Consider the following 22,994-nt stretch of genomic DNA (forward strand, 5'->3'; position numbering starts at 1 on the left):
CCAAGACGACCCGGATGTGGACGAATTCCCTCCTTCAGAGGGAGATGATCCCAGCGTCTTGCATTTGTTTAAGCGAGACGAGCTGCGGCCCCTTATTCCCCAGGTTTTGGAGGTCCTGGGACTCAAGGTGACTCAAGTGGAGTCAGACAGCGAAGGAGTTAACCTGATCCTGGATGGGATTTGGGGGCCGACGACGTCCTTCCCTTTACCCAAGAAGGGTCCGCAAACCCGAGAGTGGGAAGCCCCAGATGCGGTTTTAAAGGTGGGCAGAGCTATGGCGAAGATCTATCCCCTATCGCAGTACGTCTTGCATCTCCTTAAGGTCCCGAAGGTAGACGCAGCTGTCTCTGCCATGACAAAGAAAACCACAATTCCTGTGGCTGAGGCTGCCGCCTTGAAGGACATGCAAGACCGCAAGCTGGAGATCCAGTTGAAACGGGTCTTTGAGATCGCCACTCTGAGTCTTTGGGCGGTGGTTTGCGCCAGTCTTATGCAGAGGACTTGCCTCTGTTGGGTTCAGGAAGCCGTTCCCAGTGCCAGCCCCAGCGGTACTGTTCCATTGCAGGCCGTGCATCTGGAAGCGACCATCGCGAATGTGGCAGACGCCTTGTATGATTTGGTGTGTACCTCCGCACTCAGCATGGTATCCGTGGTTGCGGAATTGGTCAGCGGATTTGTCTTCCAAATCTCAGCTTTGTAACCTTCCCTTTAAAGGCAAGCTCCTTTTCAGGGAGGACCTGGACCAATTGGTCAAGCTGCTGGGGGAGTCTAAAGGCAACAGATTACCAGAGGATGGAAGATCTTCAAGGAAAGTGTTTCCCCCTTGGGCTCACTTTAGGGATTCACGCAGATTCCGGGTGGGCAGATACTCTACTCTGTCTGTGCCCAAGCAGACTCCAGAACATCAGCAGTCCTTTCGCGATGGACACCGTCCAGGCAGAGAGACCACGAACCTCGGAGCAGGGAGTGGAAAGCCCTCCCAGTGAGGCCACAGTTACCCATTCCGCCGTTAAAGCTGTAGGAGGCATGTTGTCGAGCTTTTATGTGGAGTGGGCAAGGATTACCTCAGACCGCTGGGTCTTGGAAGTGATCAGGGACGGTTAAGCTCTCGAGTTTTCACGCCTGGTTCAAGAGGCCTTTGTGGAGTCCTGCGTGGCTTCGTGCAGCAAGCGCGAGGCAGTGCAGGGGACCCTACAACGGCTTCTCTATCTAAGGGCCATTGTCCCAATTCCCTTGGCAGAACAGGGCCAGGGCCGGTACTCTGTGGTTTCTAAGAAGGAGGGCATGTTTCTTCCCATTCTATATCTGCAGAAGGTGAACCAGTATCTTATGGTTGCCCCATTTTCGCATGGAAACCTTGAGGACGGTGGTGGTCGCTGTGCGCAAAGGGGAGTTCCTCGCGTCCCTGGATCTCACCTAGGCGTATGCTGGGTCAACATTTCCATTTTCGAGCCCTCCCTTTTGGCCTGGCGATGGCTCCACGCACTTTCACCAAGGTCATGGTGGTCGTGCAAGCGTTCCTTCGCAAGGAGGGGGGTCCTAGTTCACCCATACCTGGACGACTGGTTGATCGAGCAAAGTCAAGGGAGGACTGTGAGAGATCGGTCCAGAGGGTGATGTTCATCCTACAGTCGCTCAGTTGGATCATAAATGTGCAGAAGAATCACTTGGAGCCCACTCAGTCGCTGGTTTACTTGGGAGTGCTTTTCGATACCTCTCGAGACAAGGTTTCCCTGGCATCGGACCATGTGACGAAGTTGCAAGATCAGGTCAGGACCCTCCTTCAGAGGGAGGCTCCTACAGTCTGGCATCACTTACAAGTCCTAGGATCCATGGCCTCCACTTGGATTTGGTCCCGTAGGCGTTCGCTCACTTGCAGCCATTGCAGCGTGCCCTGTTGTCGAGAAATTCACTATATTTCAACAGTGTCAGTGTGAATCAGCCCTCTGAGGATTCTGGGAATGGCTGAATGAGCCGAAGTTCTGAACCAGAGTTATGAATTATATCATTGTCCCTCTTGTGGCACCGTCAATGGAACCGGTGACACACCAACCAGTCTTCGATGATGAGCCATGACAAAGGAACTTAAAAATCTGTCCTAACCACTAACCTTGGTATATATCAGGTGTAGTGCATAGGTGTGTGTCCCTCTAGATTCCTAATTAATATGAATGATACTCCCACAAGCATTCACTAGTTAATCAAACAATAACATCAAAACTAATTTTCACTAGGTAGCTATTAGCTCTATAATGGACAACATGACAAACTTTTGAGCTCAAAAAATTAAAAAGTACTTTAAAAATATAAAAGAATTGGATCGATCCACAAAAGAAAACAAAAACTCAGGATTAAAAGTAGAATAGATCTATTAAAAATGAAAAAGGAATCAAACTGGAATAAACTGTATTCTTCATCTCCCATGGAACAGAGACAGATGTGCTTTATGCTTTGGTACCCTGGAAAGAAATCTAATATATGACAGTTAATATAATGATTAAAATTAAATTTAAAAAATAACTTTACAGGTTCCTTAAAAGTCAAACTGCTGTTATACCTTAATTCAACAAAAAGCAGTCATAAAACTACTTTCCTTTCTATGATGGTCCACCTCTAGGAGGCGCTGTCCCCTGTGATAAGAGCTACTTCCTTTTACAAATCTAAAACCCCTTTTTTTTTTTCCTTCTATGCTATAAACTCCTAATTCGCTTTCTAAAAGAAAAACTTAAAACAGACAACTTTGCACTTAATTAGAATTCATTTTATTTCCATCCTATATGCATATGCTCCATAGAGTTCATACTACCAAATCCTGTAAATACCCTAAATAAAAATACGGATCATTTCCAAAAGCACAGACATATCAGCTAGGAGTCTGGAAGTCTGCAAAATAAAAGGAGGGCACATACTAATATGCATTACCCAAAAGTTTTTCTTACTGGCACATAAATAGATAATAGACATTGCTGCTTAACTCTCTGCTGTTCACCGTCTCACAATCTTTCTCCTTTACAAATCGTCTAAACAGTCCACAATACAAACGTTCAATACCTGAACTCCCATCAAAATAAACAACCTAATTCATTCCCTTTCTTCTAAAAGTTAGCATCTAGTGAGGTATAATCAAAACTGAGAAATATCTATCATCATTAGAATATAACATAAATACTGTACGTAACGCATACTACCACATAGAGTTCATGCATATTAGTGCCTTCTGTTTGTTTCTGACCTGTGTTTAATTTAAAATAAATCATATCTTCACACAATTGTTTAAAAGCAAACCCATGGTAAGAAGTTTAAATGCAACTGCCCCACATTTTTTTCTCTACTTCTACCAAAACATTCTAAATGTCCCACCACACAGCCTTCTGCATATTCATTCTGACACTGTGACGCACAGTTAACTTACTGACAAAGCACTTTACCTACCTGCATCAGCATAAAAACAAATCTCTTCCCTCTTTAACATTACGTCATCTCTCATCCCTAATATTCACTTTCCCCATACTTTCAACACAAATTCCTGTTTTCACACTAAACAGATCAATTCATTAGTCCCTCTTCTATCACATACTCTATCCTTTATAATATCAAACAAAAACCTCAAAACTCTTACATCAGCAGGCTTTGCAGAGCTACAAGTTTCCCAGATCAAAAACTTTTCAGAAAAAGCTTAAAAACATGGCTTTTCAAAAAGGCCTTTTAAAGTGAGAATGGGAAATAGGTGTTACTAAGAAACAAGAAAAGGACTTATACACACAGGCAAAAGTCACCTGAGAACATATGTGTGTGTTTATTTTTATTTTATCACATTTAAGTATTAAGTTAAAGAATTACAGTATACCACATCTACAGTTAGCCCATAAAGGGAATTTTAATACACTTTACATATAACTTATAATATTGAATCGTGTATCTGAACAACTGCAGCACCCTCTGGTTAAAGTACAATCCATCTCAAATTTATTTATGTGCCTATTTGTAAACCGTTGTGATGGTATATCACTAAACAACGGTATAGAAAAATGTTTAAATAAATAAAATGAGATGATTACCTGTCATCCATGACTGAATTAAGGAAAAAATTTCTACTATCTCAATTTTTTTTTTTTTTTACCAAATGATCGGCAAAATCCTGAGGCCAAAAATTAATGCATTTCTCGATTGAAGGTAAGCAGAGAGTTTATTGATATTTCCAAAGAATTTATGCAGACGATTGAAATCTCTTCAAATGAGTAGAGTAGTAATCTTTACAAGCTTTATTATAAGAAGTCTTACAAATGTGATGAAAGTTTAAATATTCCTCTTTCAATGTGAAATCTTGCCATTTACGCCAGTGTCTCTCCAACTACCTCATCTATCTCTTGATAGTACCAGGGACTGCTACATCTAAAATTAACACATTTTTATCTTTTGGAGGGGCAATTTTATATTTTATGGTTAAGATCACATTATTGAAAGAAGAAGCTAAATGTATCTACTGACCTATTATCTAAATGGTGTTTTGACAAATCATAGGGGCAATTGGAGTATGAAACTTCCTGAAAGTTGAATTAGAAGAATTCTGAGTTGGTATAATCCCGAGATGAAAAGGGAAATGAAATTAGATAGTGATCTGACCACAGGACTGAATCAGTTAAGATCTTAGAAATAACTTTATACTCCAATAATGGTCCAGAAATGAGTAAATGATCTAAAATATTTCCATCCCTGTGAGTTGCAGTAGATATAACTTGATTTAATTGTAAGGAGACAAAAAACTCTTGATAAACCTTAAAGATACTGTTGGGTCTAGAATCTCGATGAATATTTAAATCACCAGTAATTAATACCTTTTTTGAAAGAACCAATAAGCTCATAAAGAAATCGAAAAGAGATGTTAAATCCTTAGAAAAAATTCCTGGGGGCCAAAAAAGAAGTGAAAATATCCTCCTATATTATTTCACTGTCCTGCTTTGACAGCCATATCCTAATGAAAGGGGGAGAAGCTTCAAATTTAAATCCGATTGATAAAATAACAAGATGCCATTTATTTTATTATTTATTTAAGTATTTTATATACCATCGGTCAAAAGAGATTACAACAGTTTACAAAAGCGACTTTCATATTATGAGTCAACAAAACACTTAAAACATTAGAGTTGTCTTAGGACATACATATATCACGCATTATTTCTTGTTCATTCTTCTATTTATTAATTAATTAATTAATCAATTATATACCGGCATTCGATCTCAATCGAGATATCACACCAGTTTACATTCAGGTACTATAGGTATTTCCCTATCCCCAGAGGGCTTACAATCTAAGGTTGTACCTGAGGCAATGGAGGGTAAAGTGACTTGCCCAAGGTCACAAGGAGCAACAGTGGGACTCGAACCCTGGTCTCCTGGTTCCTAGTCCACTTCTAACATTGATGGTGCTTTTTTTAATACTGCGGCTCTCTGCATATTGATGCATTATGGTAGATCATATGCATTTTTTAATACTGCGGCTCTCTGCATATTGATACATTATGGTAGATCATATGCATTTTTTAATACTGCGGCTCTCTGCATATTGATGCATTATGGTAGATCATATGCATTTTTTAATACTGCGGCTCTCTGCATATTGATGCATTATGGTAGATCATATGCATTTTTTAATACTGCGGCTCTCTGCATATTGATGCATTATGGTAGATCATATGCATTTTTTAATACTGCGGCTCTCTGCATATTGATGCATTATGGTAGATCATATGCATTTTTTAATACTGCGGCTCTCTGCATATTGATGCATTATGGTAGATCATATGCATTTTTTAATACTGCGGTTCTCTGCATATTGATGCATTATGGTAGATCATATGCATTTTTTAATACTGCGGCTCTCTGCATATTGATACATTATGGTAGATCATATGCATTTTTTAATACTGCGGTTCTCTGCATATTGATGCATTATGGTAGATCATATGCATTTTTTAATACTGCGGTTCTCTGCATATTGATACATTATGGTAGATCATATGCATTTTTTAATACTGCGGCTCTCTGCATATTGATACATTATGGTAGATCATATGCATTTTTTAATACTGCGGCTCTCTGCATATTGATACATTATGGTAGATCATATGCATTTTTTAATACTGCGGCTCTCTGCATATTGATACATTGTTAGATCATATGCATTTTTTAATACTGCGGCTCTCTGCATATTGATACATTATGGTAGATCATATGCATTTTTTAATACTGCGGTTCTCTGCATATTGATACATTATGGTAGATCATATGCATTTTTTAATACTGCGGTTCTCTGCATATTGATGCATTATGGTAGATCATATGCATGTTTTAATACTGCGGTTCTCTGCATATTGATGCATTATGGTAGATCATATGCATTTTTTAATACTGCGGCTCTCTGCATATTGATACATTATGTTAGATCATATGCATGTTTTAATACTGCGGCTCTCTGCATATTGATACATTATGTTAGATCATATGCATTTTTTAATACTGCGGCTCTCTGCATATTGATACATTATGTTAGATCATATGCATTTTTTAATACTGCGGCTCTCTGCATATTGATACATTGTTAGATCATATGCATTTTTTAATACTGCGGTTCTCTGCATATTGATACATTATGGTAGATCATATGCATTTTTTAATACTGCGGTTCTCTGCATATTGATACATTATGGTAGATCATATGCATTTTTTAATACTGCGGTTCTCTGCATATTGATACATTATGGTAGATCATATGCATTTTTTAATACTGCGGTTCTCTGCATATTGATACATTATGGTAGATCATATGCATGTTTTAATACTGCGGCTCTCTGCATATTGATACATTATGGTAGATCATATGCATTTTTTAATACTGCGGCTCTCTGCATATTGATACATTATGTTAGATCATATGCATTTTTTAATACTGCGGCTCTCTGCATATTGATACATTATGTTAGATCATATGCATTTTTTAATACTGCGGCTCTCTGCATATTGATACATTGTTAGATCATATGCATTTTTTAATACTGCGGTTCTCTGCATATTGATACATTGTTAGATCATATGCATTTTTTAATACTGCGGTTCTCTGCATATTGATGCATTATGGTAGATCATATGCATGTTTTAATACTGCGGCTCTCTGCATATTGATACATTATGGTAGATCATATGCATTTTTTAATACTGCGGCTTTCTGCATATTGATACATTATGTTAGATCATATGCATTTTTTAATACTGCGGCTCTCTGCATATTGATACATTATGTTAGATCATATGCATTTTTTAATACTGCGGCTCTCTGCATATTGATACATTGTTAGATCATATGCATTTTTTAATACTGCGGTTCTCTGCATATTGATACATTGTTAGATCATATGCATTTTTTAATACTGCGGCTCTCTGCATATTGATACATTATGGTAGATCATATGCATTTTTTAATACTGCGGCTCTCTGCATATTGATACATTATGGTAGATCATATGCATTTTTTAATACTGCGGCTCTCTGCATATTGATACATTGTTAAATCATATGCATTTTTTAATACTGCGGTTCTCTGCATATTGATACATTGTTAAATCATATGCATTTTTTAATACTGCGGCTCTCTGCATATTGATACATTATGGTAGATCATATGCATTTTTTAATACTGCGGTTCTCTGCATATTGATACATTATGGTAGATCATATGCATTTTTTAATACTGCGGCTCTCTGCATATTGATACATTATGTTAGATCATATGCATTTTTTAATACTGCGGTTCTCTGCATATTGATGCATTATGGTAGATCATATGCATTTTTTAATACTGCGGCTCTCTGCATATTGATACATTATGGTAGATCATATGCATTTTTTAATACTGCGGCTCTCTGCATATTGATACATTATGGTAGATCATATGCATTTTTTAATACTGCGGCTCTCTGCATATTGATACATTATGGTAGATCATATGCATTTTTTAATACTGCGGTTCTCTGCATATTGATACATTATGGTAGATCATATGCATTTTTTAATACTGCGGCTCTCTGCATATTGATACATTATGTTAGATCATATGCATTTTTTAATACTGCGGCTCTCTGCATATTGATACATTATGTTAGATCATATGCATTTTTTAATACTGCGGCTCTCTGCATATTGATACATTATGGTAGATCATATGCATTTTTTAATACTGCGGCTCTCTGCATATTGATACATTATGGTAGATCATATGCATTTTTTAATACTGCGGCTCTCTGCATATTGATACATTATGGTAGATCATATGCATTTTTTAATACTGCGGCTCTCTGCATATTGATACATTATGGTAGATCATATGCATTTTTTAATACTGCGGCTCTCTGCATATTGATACATTATGGTAGATCATATGCATTTTTTGAAGAGCTGGGTTTTCAGCTCACGTTTGAATCGTTCTTTCTGTTAGCAGACGTAACGACTCCGGTAGCTATTTCCACAGCTTGGAGCCTGTTATGGAAAACATTCAGTCTCTTATTTGCTTTAGATGTGTACTTCGCATTATAGGGACAATTAATAGACCAATATTTTGTTATCTTAGTGTGCGCTGTGGTGTGTATGGTTGGAGATTCACACCTATTAAGCAGGCGTTTTTGTCGTTGATGTTGAAAATTAGTGTTAGTACTTTATAATGGATTCTGGCTTGTACTGGCAGCCAGCACAGCACAAATTAATCAAAGGGACATCAAATTAGTTAACCAAGTTTCTGATAAGAACAAAATATCTAACAACCATCTGAAAAATAAATAGCAAGTGCATCAGATTTTTCTCTTGGCAGACAGAATATTCACCTAGTGTTAGGGAGGTGGACCCCTGAGCCGAGACAAGGTTGATGCTACCTACAGGAGAGGGCCCCCCGTAGGTCCTCATCGTCGGGAGGGGAGGAGACCCATCAGGACCTTCACCTATCCTAGCCCATGTTCCCCGCAGGTTGAGCATTTGGGTACTGGGGCCGGCAGGACTTAGGTGCAGGTCTAGGAAAGCCAATCCCTCGAAGGCAGTGGAATGAAGCGGAGTCAGACGTAGCAGAGGTCTGGGCCGGCAGCAGTCAAGGAGAGCCAGAAACAGTCCAGAGGTCAGGGCAGGCAGCTAGTGAGGAGAGTGCGTGAAGAAAGCAGAATCCGAGGACGTACCAGGTCAAGACCAAAAGAGCAATCTGAAGGGACGAGGAGCAGGAAGAGGAAGGGAACCGGAGCTGGAATCAGGAACAGGAGCAGTAACAACTCGCACTCGGAAGCAGAGCAGGACCCGTTGCTGAGGTGAAGAAGGAATGGCAAGTTCCTGGCTGCAGGGAACGTTCCCGCCGCTGGCCCTTTAAAAGGCAGGAAGTGACACGTGTGCATGCCTAGAGGGCCTAGGGGTAGCAGCGGCGGCAGCAGGGCCGGCGAAGGATGGGGCAGGAGCGAGCCTTCTGCCCCTCAAGGTGAGGGGACCCGCGGCCAAGGTGCCTAACACCTAGGCCTTAGAAAGGGAAGCAGCAGATTTTGGTTCTCTGTCATCTTCATACTGTGTGGTCCGCCTTTCACCACCACATTGGACATCCTTAAGATCTGTGATTCAAGCTTTCAGCCTGTGTGCGGTCTTAGCAATACTGACCAACCAGCAAATATTTCAATACATACAGAAATTTAGTGGTGCAAGTTATTTTTTATCTGATTGGGATATAAAAATGATCAGCTTGTATCAATACAGCACATGCTGAGCATCTCTCGTATTTGTAACAGTCTGGTCCATATTCTTCCCAGGTGTATTTGAAAGTCAGCTTTTCGTTTCTCCGTGTTCCCAGTGATATTTTATTCATGCATTACTCTGTGCGCTCGGGCCCTACAGAAAGCTGTAGGAGACCTCTGAGGAGGGGCCGCACCAGTGTTACACCAGCTTATACTGTTTCATTTCCATTTACTGTATGTCTGTCAAATAACTAGAGCAGCAAAATAATAGTAAATACAAATATACAGGAAAGTAAACATCAAAAGCAAGATTCCTTCAGGTAGGTTGGCTGGGAGAGGGCTAGAAATGCTAGTGGAAGACTCCCAGGAGTGTAGGGGGGTCACCAGTATATCTGTGGTTTGCTTGGGTAGTGTTTGGGGTCTCATTCCTGTTAATTTTTCTTCTAGCTGCACCTTGAAGGGAATCCACTTTTTTTTCGAAGGGATCATCGCATTGCAACTGTCCATCACCTGTCTCCAAAGGCTGCATCTCTTCAAGTGAGTGGAAGGGCAGACTGGATAGGACGTAGGGTCTTTTCTGTCATCATGTTTCTGTATTTTTATATTTCTCTGAGTAATGGAGCCAGAGACACAAGGCAGATCTCTCCCTTTCTCATCTCTCTACATCACCTTCCATGCATGAGTGGAAACAAGCTGTGTTTCGGGATGGCCAGGAAGATGTCCATATTGTCTTCTAAGCACCAGAACCTGCTTATCTGGCTCTAGGCACATTCCCAGCACCTATAATAATATTAATGAACTGCTAAATATGATGTAACCAATTAACACTTAGTACTGAACAACATCATACTTGTTTTTCTCAGCGTTCGCTCAACTCTCAGCTAGCAGCTATCAGCATTAAAAAAGGAAAAGATAAGTTGCCAGTGTTAAAAGCATACAGCGTCTCAAATCGGAACCACGAGTGTTCCTGGATAATATTAATACGTGTTTATTCTCAAAGATGACGCTCAGCAATTGTGACACAATATAAGAATATTTATGCTAGTGTTCCTGAGCAAATTAATCCTTCTTAATCTTAAAAATAGCGTCAGAGCGCTTAACAACTGCCAATTCAATACAAGAACATCTAAGGACGAGCAAAGCGTTAAGACGTTTAGCAGTTGTTTATTCATCAAAAAAATTACGTTAAAGCTTATGGTAATTCACTGATTAAAAGAATTCCAAGGAATTGCAAAGAATATCAAAGACCTGTGTAGCAATTATTGCCATGATATATGAACATTGAACAATCAGCGTCAAAGCGTTTGTATCAATGAAGTGTAAAGGACATTAAGGAGCCGTGAGTTCTGTAGAAGCTCATTCACACACAAAAAAGAAGAAAAACAGAAAAATAAATTGGTGTGAGTGAGATTTATATACAATATTAAGTAACTCTGAGTGTTTTGGAACATTTTCATTTTTTGCTCATCTCAAAAAAGGAAAAGAAAGAGAAATGTTCTGAGTGAGATTTAAATAATTATGAGTACGACCCATGATTATATACATTCCCAAGATGGTGATTTAATGTTCCTGTTGAATTACGGGATACACTGAGCGAGAACCGTAAGATAGCAAACTGCCTCCACTAAATTATATACGAGGTCTTTACTCATTATATAAATATCAAACACTCACTACATAAATGGTTTCCATTATATGATGATGTTCAGTACTAAACATTCCCAGCACCAACACCCCCGTCTGTCGTCCTCTCCTGTGGCTCCAGGCACATTCCCAGCACCAGCACCCACGTCTGTCCTCCTCTCCTGTGGCTCCAGGCACATTCCCAGCACCAACACCCACGTCTGTCCTCCTCTCCTGTGGCTCCAGGCACATTCCCAGCACCAACACCCACGTCTGTCCTCCTCTCCTGTGGCTCCAGGAACATTCCCAGCACCAACACCCACGTCTGTCCTCCTCTCCTGTGGCTTCAGGCACATTCCCAGCACCAACACCCACGTCTGTCCTCCTCTCCTGTGGCCCCAGGCACATTCCCAACAACATCACCCACGTCTGTCCTCCTCTCCTGTGGCTTCAGGCACATTCCCAGCACCAACACCCACGTCTGTCCTCCTCTCCTGTGGCCCCAGGCACATTCCCAGCACCAACACCCACGTCTGTTCTCCTCTCCTGTGGCCCCAGGCACATTCCCAGCACCAACACCCACGTCTGTTCTCCTCTCCTGTGGCCCCAGGCACATTCCCAGCACCAACACCCACGTCTGTTCTCCTCTCCTGTGGCTCCAGGCACATTCCCAACAACATCACCCACGTCTGTTCTCCTCTCCTGTGGCTCCGGGCACATTCCCAGCACCAACACCCACGTCTGTCCTCCTCTCCTGTGGCCCCAGGCACATTCCCAGCACCAACACCCACGTCTGTCCTCCTCTCCTGTGGCTTCAGGCACATTCCCAGCACCAACACCCACGTCTGTTCTCCTCTCCTGTGGCTCCGGGCACATTCCCAGCACCAACACCCACGTCTGTTCTCCTCTCCTGTGGCTTCAGACACATTCCCAGCACCAACACCCACGTCTGTTCTTCTCTCCTGTGGCTCCAGGCACATTCCCAGCACCAACACCCACGTCTGTTCTCCTCTCCTGTGGCCCCAGGCACATTCCCAGCACCAACACCCACGTCTGTTCTCCTCTCCTGTGGCTCCAGGCACATTCCCAGCACCAACACCCACGTCTGTTCTCCTCTCCTGTGGCTCCAGGCACATTCCCAGCACCAACACCCACGTCTGTTCTCCTCTCCTGTGGCTCCAGGCACATTCCCAGCACCAACACCCACGTCTGTTCTTCTCTCCTGTGGCTCCAGGCACATTCCCAGCACCAACACCCACGTCTGTTCTCCTCTCCTGTGGCTTCAGGCACATTCCCAACAACACCACCCACGTCTGTCCTCCTCTCCTGTGGCTCCAGGCACATTCCCAGCACCAACTCCCAGGTCTGTCCTCCTCTCCTGTGGCTCCAGGCACATTCCCAGCACCAACTCCCACGTCTGTCCTCCTCTCCTGTGGCTCCAGGCACATTCCCAGCACCAACACCCACGTCTGTCCTCCTCTCCTGTGGCTCCAGGCACATTCCCAACAACACCACCCACGTCTGTCCTCCTCTCCTGTGGCTCCAGGCACATTCCCAGCACCAACTCCCAGGTCTGTCCTCCTCTCCTGTGGCTCCAGGCACATTCCCAGCACCAACTCCCACGTCTGTCCTCCTCTCCTGTGGCTCCAGGCACATTCCCAGCACCAACACCCACGTCTGTCCTCCTCTCCTGTGGCTCCAGGCACATTCCCAGCACCAACTCCCACGTCTGTCCTCCTCTCCTGTGGCTCCAGGCACATTCCCAGCACCAACACCCACGTCTGTCCTCCTCTCCTGTGGCCCCAGGCACATTCCCAGCACCAACACCCACGTCTGTCCTCCTCTCCTGTGGCTCCAGGCACATTCCCAACAACACCACCCACGTCTGTTCTCCTCTCCTGTGGCTCTAAGTATTTTCTAAATGCTACAGCCTTTTCTCATTTGCTGAAGCATGTTTTGAAGGTAAAAGCAATTGGAATAAGAATTATTACCTGCTGGAAAATGCTTCCGGGATTTCAGCTTAAAATTATAAATAAAATGCACATAAAATCGGTCTTTGTTTGCCAAGGTGAAAGTTCCTGCTCAGTAAAAGATTTACAAAATCTCTTTTATGGGGTATAGTTATGCTATATTTTGACTGTTTTCACAAAAAAACCTATTAATGTTCAAATACAGTAAGGTTGATGTTTAACAAGTTCATTATAGTCAGCAGAAATTGAGCAGAATGAATGTAATTGTCTACCCTAATCCTTCACTGTGTTTTCAGAGATATTTACCCAGCAGAATAAAGAGGGAAATCAGGTGTCGTGCCTTTGGCAGTCTGGGTTTTAAATCTAGTGTGCTGTGATGCACAAATGCACATGAGAAAGCTCGCAATACGATTGAGCAGTGAAAGCCAAACCTTAGTAATAAAGCTTGTTTTGTCCAGCCTTAGATATTCCTGAGGCAAAGGGTTTTAGTCCTGTTAATTGGGAATTACAACTTTGTTGAGTTAGATTATTCTTCAAGGATGCTTCTTTGCTGGCAAACCTCAAGCACTTGTGGGCTTTTTTAGACCCTCTGGTGCTTGGTAGAGAAGTTGACACAACTGCAGCACAAATTGTGTAACTGAATTGCTACATTGCTTTTTGCAAGTAGCGACCAAATGAAGAAGGAGATCGGTAAGCAACAAGGAGTTTATTAATGTATTCAGTTATAAAAAGCCCGACTCAGGCCGAGTTTCGCTCTGTTTCGAGCTGTTTCAGGGGCTACAAAGAAAAAAATATACATGTATAAACACATATAAACACATATAAAACCATGCATGACATATTAAATAATTAAAAAATCAAAAAATATATAAACAGTACTGATTAGGACTAGACAAAGGAAAACACATAAATATTAACCCATCAAATTGATAGTTGTGGTCAGACAGAGTACAGAATTGGTTCAAACTTTGCCTATGATTAAAAGTCAAAGTATACAATGGTAAACTAGTGGTCATATATTATATTATAAGAACAGTTATGTAACAAAACAGGGGTTGGTATTTCTTAACCAATCTGATTAGCAATTGTGGTATGAAAAGTGGTACAGAATCGATAATAAGCAAAGTTAGAATTGGAAAACTGATATAACATGATCAATCGGTAGTCATATATTTAGGAAACGGCTTACTGTATATCTTTGAGCTATAAAACAGGGTTGGTATGTTTCTTAGTGTTAAGAAATGAACTTCCACAGTAATTCATGTGTCAAACAATATCCTCCCATTTAAAAATATTAAATAACTGCAAACAGTACCCATACAGAATGACAAAAAATAAAAAATGATAAAATAGTAAAATTAAAACAGAGGCAATGAAAAATTGTGAAACAACCTGTTGAATAATGATAGTGGTGTTTACATGGTGCAGCACCTCATGCGGATACAAGGTCCTTACATTCCATATATTGTGCCTAAAAACTCTTAAAAGAACATAAATAAAAGAATAAGAATAGAACAACAATAAAAAAAAAAAAAGGGATGGAACAACAATAAATTAGAAAATTAAAAAACGCAAAAGAAAGTGACAAAGTAAAACCTGACCGAGTTTACCTCTTAAAAATCTGTATAAAAGAAGCCCGTGAACCCTTTAAAAACTGATGTGGATTAAAACAAAGGATCAGCATGCCAGGCTTTATATAGAATTAACTAAATAGATATAGAAAATTGAGCCAAATGAAATCAATATTATGAACTTCAAAATTAATGGCGCGTGGTGGCGATATAATGAACAGTTTTCCATATATCAACTAACCATGTATAATGAACAGTTTTCCATATATCAACTAACCATATATAATGAACAGTTTTCCATATAACAACTAACCATATATAATGAACAGTTTTCCATATAACAACTAACCATATATAATGAACAGTTTTCCGTATAACAACTAACCATATATAATGAACAGTTTTCCGTATATCAACTAACCATATATAATGAACAGTTTTCCGTATAACAACTAACCATATATAATGAACAGTTTTCCGTATAACAACTAACCATATATAATGAACAGTTTTCCATATATCAACTAACCATATATAATGAACAGTTTTCCATATAACAACTAACCATATATAAAGAACAGTTTTCCATATAACAACTAACCATATATAATGAACAGTTTACCATTTAACAACTAACCGTATATAATGAACAGTTTTCCGTATAACAACTAACCGTATATAATGAACAGTTTTCCGTATATCAACTAACCGTATATAATGAACAGTTTTCCGTATGACAACTAACCGTATATAATGAACAGTTTACCGTATGACAACTAACCATATATAATGAACAGTTTTCCATATAACATATAACATATAACATATAACAACTAACCAGCAAGACTGAACTCTTAATCATATCTAATAGGCCACCGCTCCCAGACATCCCACCTGCATACTCATCCACATCTTTCCCATCACACGTTCGCAACCTTGGTGTCCTTATTGATAACCATCTTACTTTCAAACCCTTCATCAAATCCATCATCAAGGAATGCTATTTCAAGCTCCAAACTATAAAAAAAACTCAGACCACTGCTACACTTTTCTGATTTCCGCACTGTACTCCAGTCTATCATTTTATCTAAGGTAGACTATTGTAATGCACTCTTTCTAGGCATTCCCGCCACCTATACCAAACCCTTACAACTACTACAAAACGCTGCCGCTAGGATACTATCAAATTCAAAAAAAAGAGATCACATCACCCCCACACTTATCGAACTTCATTGGCTCCCTATACACTCCCGAATTCTCTATAAAGCCCTTTCCATCATCCACAAAAGTCTGTTGAACTCTAACCTCAATTGGATTAACCCCCCACTCCTCCCCCGTACTTCGAATAGACCCACACGTACAGCCCTCCAAGGAACCCTACGTGCCCAACCCATCAAATCTTTCAAATTATCATCTACCATAAGCAGAGCTTTCTCTCTCGCTGGCCCCTCCATATGGAACTCCCTGCCTCCCGATATACGCCTGGAAACATACACACCCACTTTCAAGAAAAAACTGAAAACATGGCTCTTCCAGCAAGCTTACCACACATCACCTGCCATTACATAAACCCCCACTGTTTAACTAAAAATTGAGTAACTAAGAATTTGCTACATGACTAGGAATCTATTTCTCGGAATACGTCTCATGCCCATCGATTTTGTACTTTGACTCGGCTACTTATGTAATTAGCTTTTGTAAATAGTTGTGATTTTGCTGATTTTGCTGTATCTATTTATTGATATCACGGATGCTCGCGTCATAGTCAGCTCTATACCCTATCCCACTTTTAACCACCCTGTTCTCAGTTACATGTAAGGGCCCTGCCCAAAAGTTAACCTGTTTTTTCAATGTTATATGTAAGGGTTCTGCCCATTTGTTCCTTTTTAACTGTAAACCGATGTGATGTGTAAACGGTCATCGGTATAAAAGAAACTTTAAATAAATAAATAAAATAAATATAATGAACAGTTTTCCGTATAACAACTAACCGTATATAATGAACAGTTTTCCGTATAACAACTAACCGTATATAATGAACAGTTTTCCGTATATCAACTAACCGTATATAATGAACAGTTTTCCGTATATCAACTAACCGTATATAATGAACAGTTTTCCGTATATCAACTAACCGTATATAATGAACAGTTTTCCGTATAACAACTAACCGTATATAATGAACAGTTTTCCGTATAACAACTAACCGTATATAATGAACAGTTTTCCGTATAACAACTAACCGTATATAATGAACAGTTTTCCGTATATCAACTAACCGTATATAATGAACAGTTTTCCGTATATCAACTAACCGTATATAATGAACAGTTTTCCGTATAACAACTAACCGTATATAATGAACAGTTTTCCGTATAACAACTAACCGTATATAATGAACAGTTTTCCGTATAACAAATAACCATAGCTTAGGAGTCCAGGTCTAAAACCAGCATTTGTGACTATTTTTACCTGTTTAAACAAGTTCTTGAAAAAGCCGCAGGTAATCCTTTAGATGTCCACACGAATTCCTTGCTGTGAGACCAAAGATGTAATTTGGATAAAAATGTAAATACTAAAATCTGAAGTATAAAAAATGATGAATGTTGCATAAGAGGATTGCCGATGCAGGCATAACTTCAAATACAGACACATGGGCATATAGTCACGATTAAAATGTCAGAAACCACCAGTGAAGGGGCAAACAAAACACAGACTTATTATGCTGACTGAAAGAGGCTTAATAACAGAGTCTATGTTAAGAAGAGGTCTTTCCAGTCACAGACGAGAGAGAGGCGCTGGGTGGGGCTGGATGCTCTGGGGATACTGCTGTACGTTTCTCCTCCATGGCTACTCATCAGGCGAGTTCTGCGATGCATAGGGCTGCATCCAGGGTCAGTGGTGCTTCCTGATAGTCAGTGTAACATATCTCATATGTTTTTGTGGTTTCTGGAGGTGACCGGGGCTCCACTGCAGGGGGCTACAACTCGGCTTTACCTGTTTGCCCTGGGAGGGTTTTAGGTTCTAATCTTTGGCTTGAGTACAGCTCAATACTGAGGGACTTCTGATGACGCTCTCTGTTATGTATTAAGGAAATGAAAATTAGCAGGTAAGAACCAATGTTCCTTTCCTACTTCCTGTATAGTGTAAGCTCGGGGGGCAGGAAGGCACTTTTTGAGAACCGGGTCCCATCAGTGCTACAATTACATTTCTTGAAACTAGAGTTTCTGGAATAGCCGATAGGTTTCCCCCATGATTGTGTCGTAGTTTCACACATTTGCTGGAATTAGAAAGAGGTTATGAGTGAATGCAGCCAAGTAAACACATGAGTTTTCACCAATGGAAATATCTCAGCATTCATCTAGGTGCAGGTAAAGAGAATAGGATTTGAATATTTGCAGCATAAAAATAAGTTTGGAGAGATGGGAGTCAAGCAGTTGGCGTGTTTTTGATATGTACTGATTTGTTAATGAGAGCGACATCCTCTGCTTTAATTACAGCTCATTCTGGATGGAGAGTCATTGTCCACGGCAGAGTTAATGGTGAGTGATGCGCCCTGCTAAGAGAGACCCACATACTGCAGGGAAAAAGCATGGCTGTCACTATTCAGACAGATTGCTTGCCTGAGGATAGGATTTAACAAAAGAACCATGAGATTTACGTTTCTTGCTATACTAAATGCTTCTGACTTTTCCGGCTAACTTTTGGTGGCATTTCAGGGGCGTTGTGGAGCAGGACTAAGTTAGCCAGGTCATTCGTCTGGCAAAATCTGGTCACACAAAGGAGCAGTCTTACACTTAGCTGGATAAGCTGGACATTTTTCTGACTATATTCAGTGGCCGCACTCCGCTGAATATCCAGGACACATTCTCCAGCAGATAAACTGTCTACTCACTCACTGCTAAATACTGACCTCGTAGCAACTATGGACATAAGAACATAAGAACATGCCATACTGGGTCAGACCAAGGGTCCATCAAGCCCAGCATCCTGTTTCCAACAGTGGCCAATCCAGGCCATAAGAACCTGGCAAGTACCCAAACACTAAGTCTATTCCATGTAACCATTGCTAATGGCAGTGGCTATTCTCTGTGGGGCGGATTTTCAGAGCCCTGCTCGCCTAAATCCGCCCAAAACCGGGTGGATTTAGGCGAGCAGGGCCCTGCGCGCCGGGAAGCCTATTTTACATAGGCCTACCGGCGCGCGCAAGTCCCAGGGTTCTCCGATGGGGGCGTGTCGGGGCGGGCCCGGTCGTCGCGGCGTTTCGGGGGCGTGTCAGCAGTGTTTTGGGGGTGGGTACGGGGGTGTGGCTACGGCCCGGGGCGGTCCGGGGGCGTGGCCGCGCCCTCCGTACCCGCCCCCAGGTCGCGGCCCGGCGCGCAAGAGGCCCGCTGGCGCGCGGGGATTTACGCCTCCCTCTGGGAGGCGTAAATCCCCCGACAAAGGTAAGGGGGGGGGGGTTTAGACAGGGCCGGGCGGGTGGGTTAGGTAGGGGAAGGGAGGGGAAGGTGAGGGGAGGGCAAAGGAAAGTTCCCTCCGAGGCCGCTCCGATTTCGGAGCGGCCTCGGAGGGAACGGGGATAGGCTGCGCGGCTCGGCGCATGCCGGCTATACAAAATCCATAGCCTTGCGCGTGCCGATCCAGGTTTTTAGCAGATACGCGCGGCTCTGCGCGTATCTGCTAAAATCCAGCTTACTTTTGTTTGCGCCTGGAGCGCAAACAAAAGTAGGCTATTCGCGCGCCTTTTAAAATCCGCCCCTAAGTGAACTTAATAGCAGGTAATGGACTTCTCCTCCAAGAACTTATCCAATCCTTTTTTAAACACAGCTAAACTAACTGCACTAACCACATCCTCTGGCAATGAATTCCAGAGCTTAACTATGCACTCGGTGAAAAATAATTTTCTTCAATTTGTTTTAAATGAGCTACTTGCTAACTTCATGGAGTGCCCCCTAGTCCTTCTATTAATTGTGTGAGTAAATAACCAATTTACTTTAATTTGTTCAAGTACTTTCATGATCTTAAAGACCTCTATCATATCCCCCCCTCAGCTGTCTCTTCTCCAAGCTGAAAAGTCCTAACCTCTTTAGTCTTTCCTCATAGAGGACCTGTTCCCTGCCCCATTAGAACCAGGGGTCACGATTTGAAACTCTTGGGAGGAAGACTTAGAACCAATGTCAGGAAATATTTCTTCACGGAGAGGGTGGTGGATGCCTGGAATGCTCTTCTGGAGGAAGTGGTGAAGTCTAAAACTGTGAAGGATTTCAAAGGGGCATGGGATAAACACTGTGGATCCCTAAAAGGCTAGAGGATGGGAATAAATAAAAAAGCTAAATCTAAGAGAAACATGGGGGTAACCTGCATGGAGCGGCAGTTACTTCCCTTAACAGAAACATGGGGGTAACCTGCATGGAGCGGCAGTTACTTCCCTTAACAGAAACATGGGGGTAACCTGCATGGAGCGGCAGTTACTGCCCTTAACAGAAACATGGGGGTAACCTGCACGGAGCGGCAGTTACTGCCCTTAACAGAAACATGGGGGTAACCTGCACGGAGCGGCAGTTACTACCCTTAACAGAAACATGGGGTAACCTGCACGGAGCAGCAGTTACTGCCCTTAACAGAAACATGGGGGTAACCTGCACGGAGCAGCAGTTACTGCCCTTAACAGAAACATGGGGGTAACCTGCACGGAGCAGCAGTTACTGCCCTTAACAGAAACATGGGGGTAACCTGCACGGAGCGGCAGTTACTTCCCTTAACAGAAACATGGGGGTAACCTGCACGGAGCGGCAGTTACTACCCTTAACAGAAACATGGGGGTAACCTGCATGGAGCGGCAGTTACTGCCCTTAACAGAAACATGGGGGTAACCTGCACGGAGCGGCAGTTACTACCCTTAACAGAAACATGGGGGTAACCTGCACGGAGCGGCAGTTACTACCCTTAACAGAAACATGGGGGTAACCTGCATGGAGCGGCAGTTACTCCCCTTAACAGAAACATGGGGGTAACCTGCACGGAGCGGCAGTTACTTCCCTTAACAGAAACATGGGGGTAACCTGCACAGAGCAGCAGTTACTACCCTTAACAGAAACATGGGGGTAACCTGCATGGAGCGGCAGTTACTACCCTTAACAGAAACATGGGGTAACCTGCACGGAGCAGCAGTTACTGCCCTTAACAGAAACATGGGGGTAACCTGCACGGAGCAGCAGTTACTGCCCTTAACAGAAACATGGGGGTAACCTGCACGGAGCGGCAGTTACTTCCCTTAACAGAAACATGGGGGTAACCTGCACGGAGCGGCAGTTACTACCCTTAACAGAAACATGGGGGTAACCTGCACGGAGCGGCAGTTACTGCCCTTAACAGAAACATGGGGGTAACCTGCACGGAGCGGCAGTTACTGCCCTTAACAGAAACATGGGGGTAACCTGCACGGAGCGGCAGTTACTGCCCTTAACAGAAACATGGGGGTAACCTGCACGGAGCGGCAGTTACTGCCCTTAACAGAAACATGGGGGTAACCTGCACGGAGCGGCAGTTACTGCCCTTAACAGAAACATGGGGGTAACCTGCACGGAGCGGCAGTTACTCCCCTTAACAGAAACATGGGGGTAACCTGCACGGAGCGGCAGTTACTTCCCTTAACAGAAACATGGGGGTAACCTGCACGGAGCGGCAGTTACTGCCCTTAACAGAAACATGGGGTAACCTGCACGGAGCGGCAGTTACTACCCTTAACAGAAACATGGGGGTAACCTGCACGGAGCGGCAGTTACTACCCTTAACAGAAACATGGGGGTACCCTGCACGGAGCGGCAGTTACTACCCTTAACAGAAACATGGGGGTAACCTGCACGGAGCGGCAGTTACTGCCCTTAACAGAAATATAGCCAGGGTAGTGCTGCAGAAATTGGGGACCGAGCTGGATTGTGCTGGGTCTGTAAATGCACTTGCATCACTTATCTTCAGGACTGGTATCCTTTTTTATTTTTGTGCAGCACCTACAGAAGGAAGGACAGATGATTGTACAGTCACTGCGCAGCTCTGCAGAGGGAAACGAGACAGATCCCACCGCCATGGACAGCTCCTGCACAGGCGATCTGAGTGATAGCTGCTCTGCAGGGGACAGTGGCCCGGCCCGACTTCCCCGTAAGAAATCCAAGGTTAGCTTCATGCCTTTGTTGCAGGATGAAAACCTATCCAGATTTTATGAATACATTTGTTTGTATACCTAGTTCATCCTTCTTTTGAATGTCCTAGATGTGCAGTAATGTTTTGCTCTTTTTATGTCCCTCTAACCAGTGATATCTGCTAAAAATGTCTAATCTAGAATACTTTCAGCAGCTGTCAGTGACTATTTTGCCTAACCCAGTGATATTCACTGACTCTCCTCAAGGGCCACAAGCAGCTTGGGTTTTCAGGATATCCCTAATGAATATTATGAGATACGTTTTGCATGTATGTTGTCACAATGATATGCAAATCTAGCTGAAAACCTGGCCCGTTTGCAATCTGCAAGATCTGGCAGTGAATCACACTGACCTATCTTGTAAGAGGATTTGGAGTATACACAGTTTCTAAAGGTTTTCTTTACATTGGCATTAATTTCCAAACTGTATGCATCCTTACCCTTTTCAACCTAGGCACGCAAGTTGAAAGTTAGGTATGTTTCATCACACAGGCACAGATGAATAATAACATGGATAGACATGGTCAGGTACATTCTCTTTCTACAAACAGGCATGAATTAGCCATAATTTATTTATTTATTTAATTAAAGGGCTTGGTGATTTACAAATAAAACACACAATCACAAAATAAATATAAAATCATATAAAATCATATAAAATCAAATAAATATAAAAAAATATAAATGACCTCAAAATGGCCTCAATCTCACCGCTCTTAAAGAAACCTAACCTTGACCCGAAGGAACCCAACAACTTCCGCCCCATAGCTAACCTCCCATTCATCGCCAAGATCATGGAAAAACTAGTGAACTCTCAACTCTCAGATTTCATCGAAGACAACAATCTTCTCTTCACCCCACAACACGGCTTCAGAAAAAATCG

At 42.1% G+C, this 22,994-nt stretch overlaps 1 protein-coding gene across 2 annotated transcripts in view; it reads left to right on the forward strand.

Annotated features, from left to right (window-relative positions):
- The window catches only part of STK11IP (serine/threonine kinase 11 interacting protein), a 272,418-nt gene that overhangs the window by 64,793 nt on the left and 184,631 nt on the right, over positions 1–22,994 (forward strand). For both annotated transcript variants that reach the window (XM_029604968.1, XM_029604969.1), the window contains exons 10-12: positions 10,197–10,286; positions 18,414–18,455; positions 21,921–22,085. In XM_029604968.1, coding sequence (XP_029460828.1) covers positions 10,197–10,286; positions 18,414–18,455; positions 21,921–22,085 — 297 coding nt within the window. The remainder of the gene's footprint in view (positions 1–10,196; positions 10,287–18,413; positions 18,456–21,920; positions 22,086–22,994) is intronic.

The sequence above is a fragment of the Rhinatrema bivittatum genome, chromosome 6 (genome assembly GCF_901001135.1).
Source record: "Rhinatrema bivittatum chromosome 6, aRhiBiv1.1, whole genome shotgun sequence".
In the NCBI taxonomy this organism is placed as follows: domain Eukaryota; kingdom Metazoa; phylum Chordata; class Amphibia; order Gymnophiona; family Rhinatrematidae; genus Rhinatrema; species Rhinatrema bivittatum.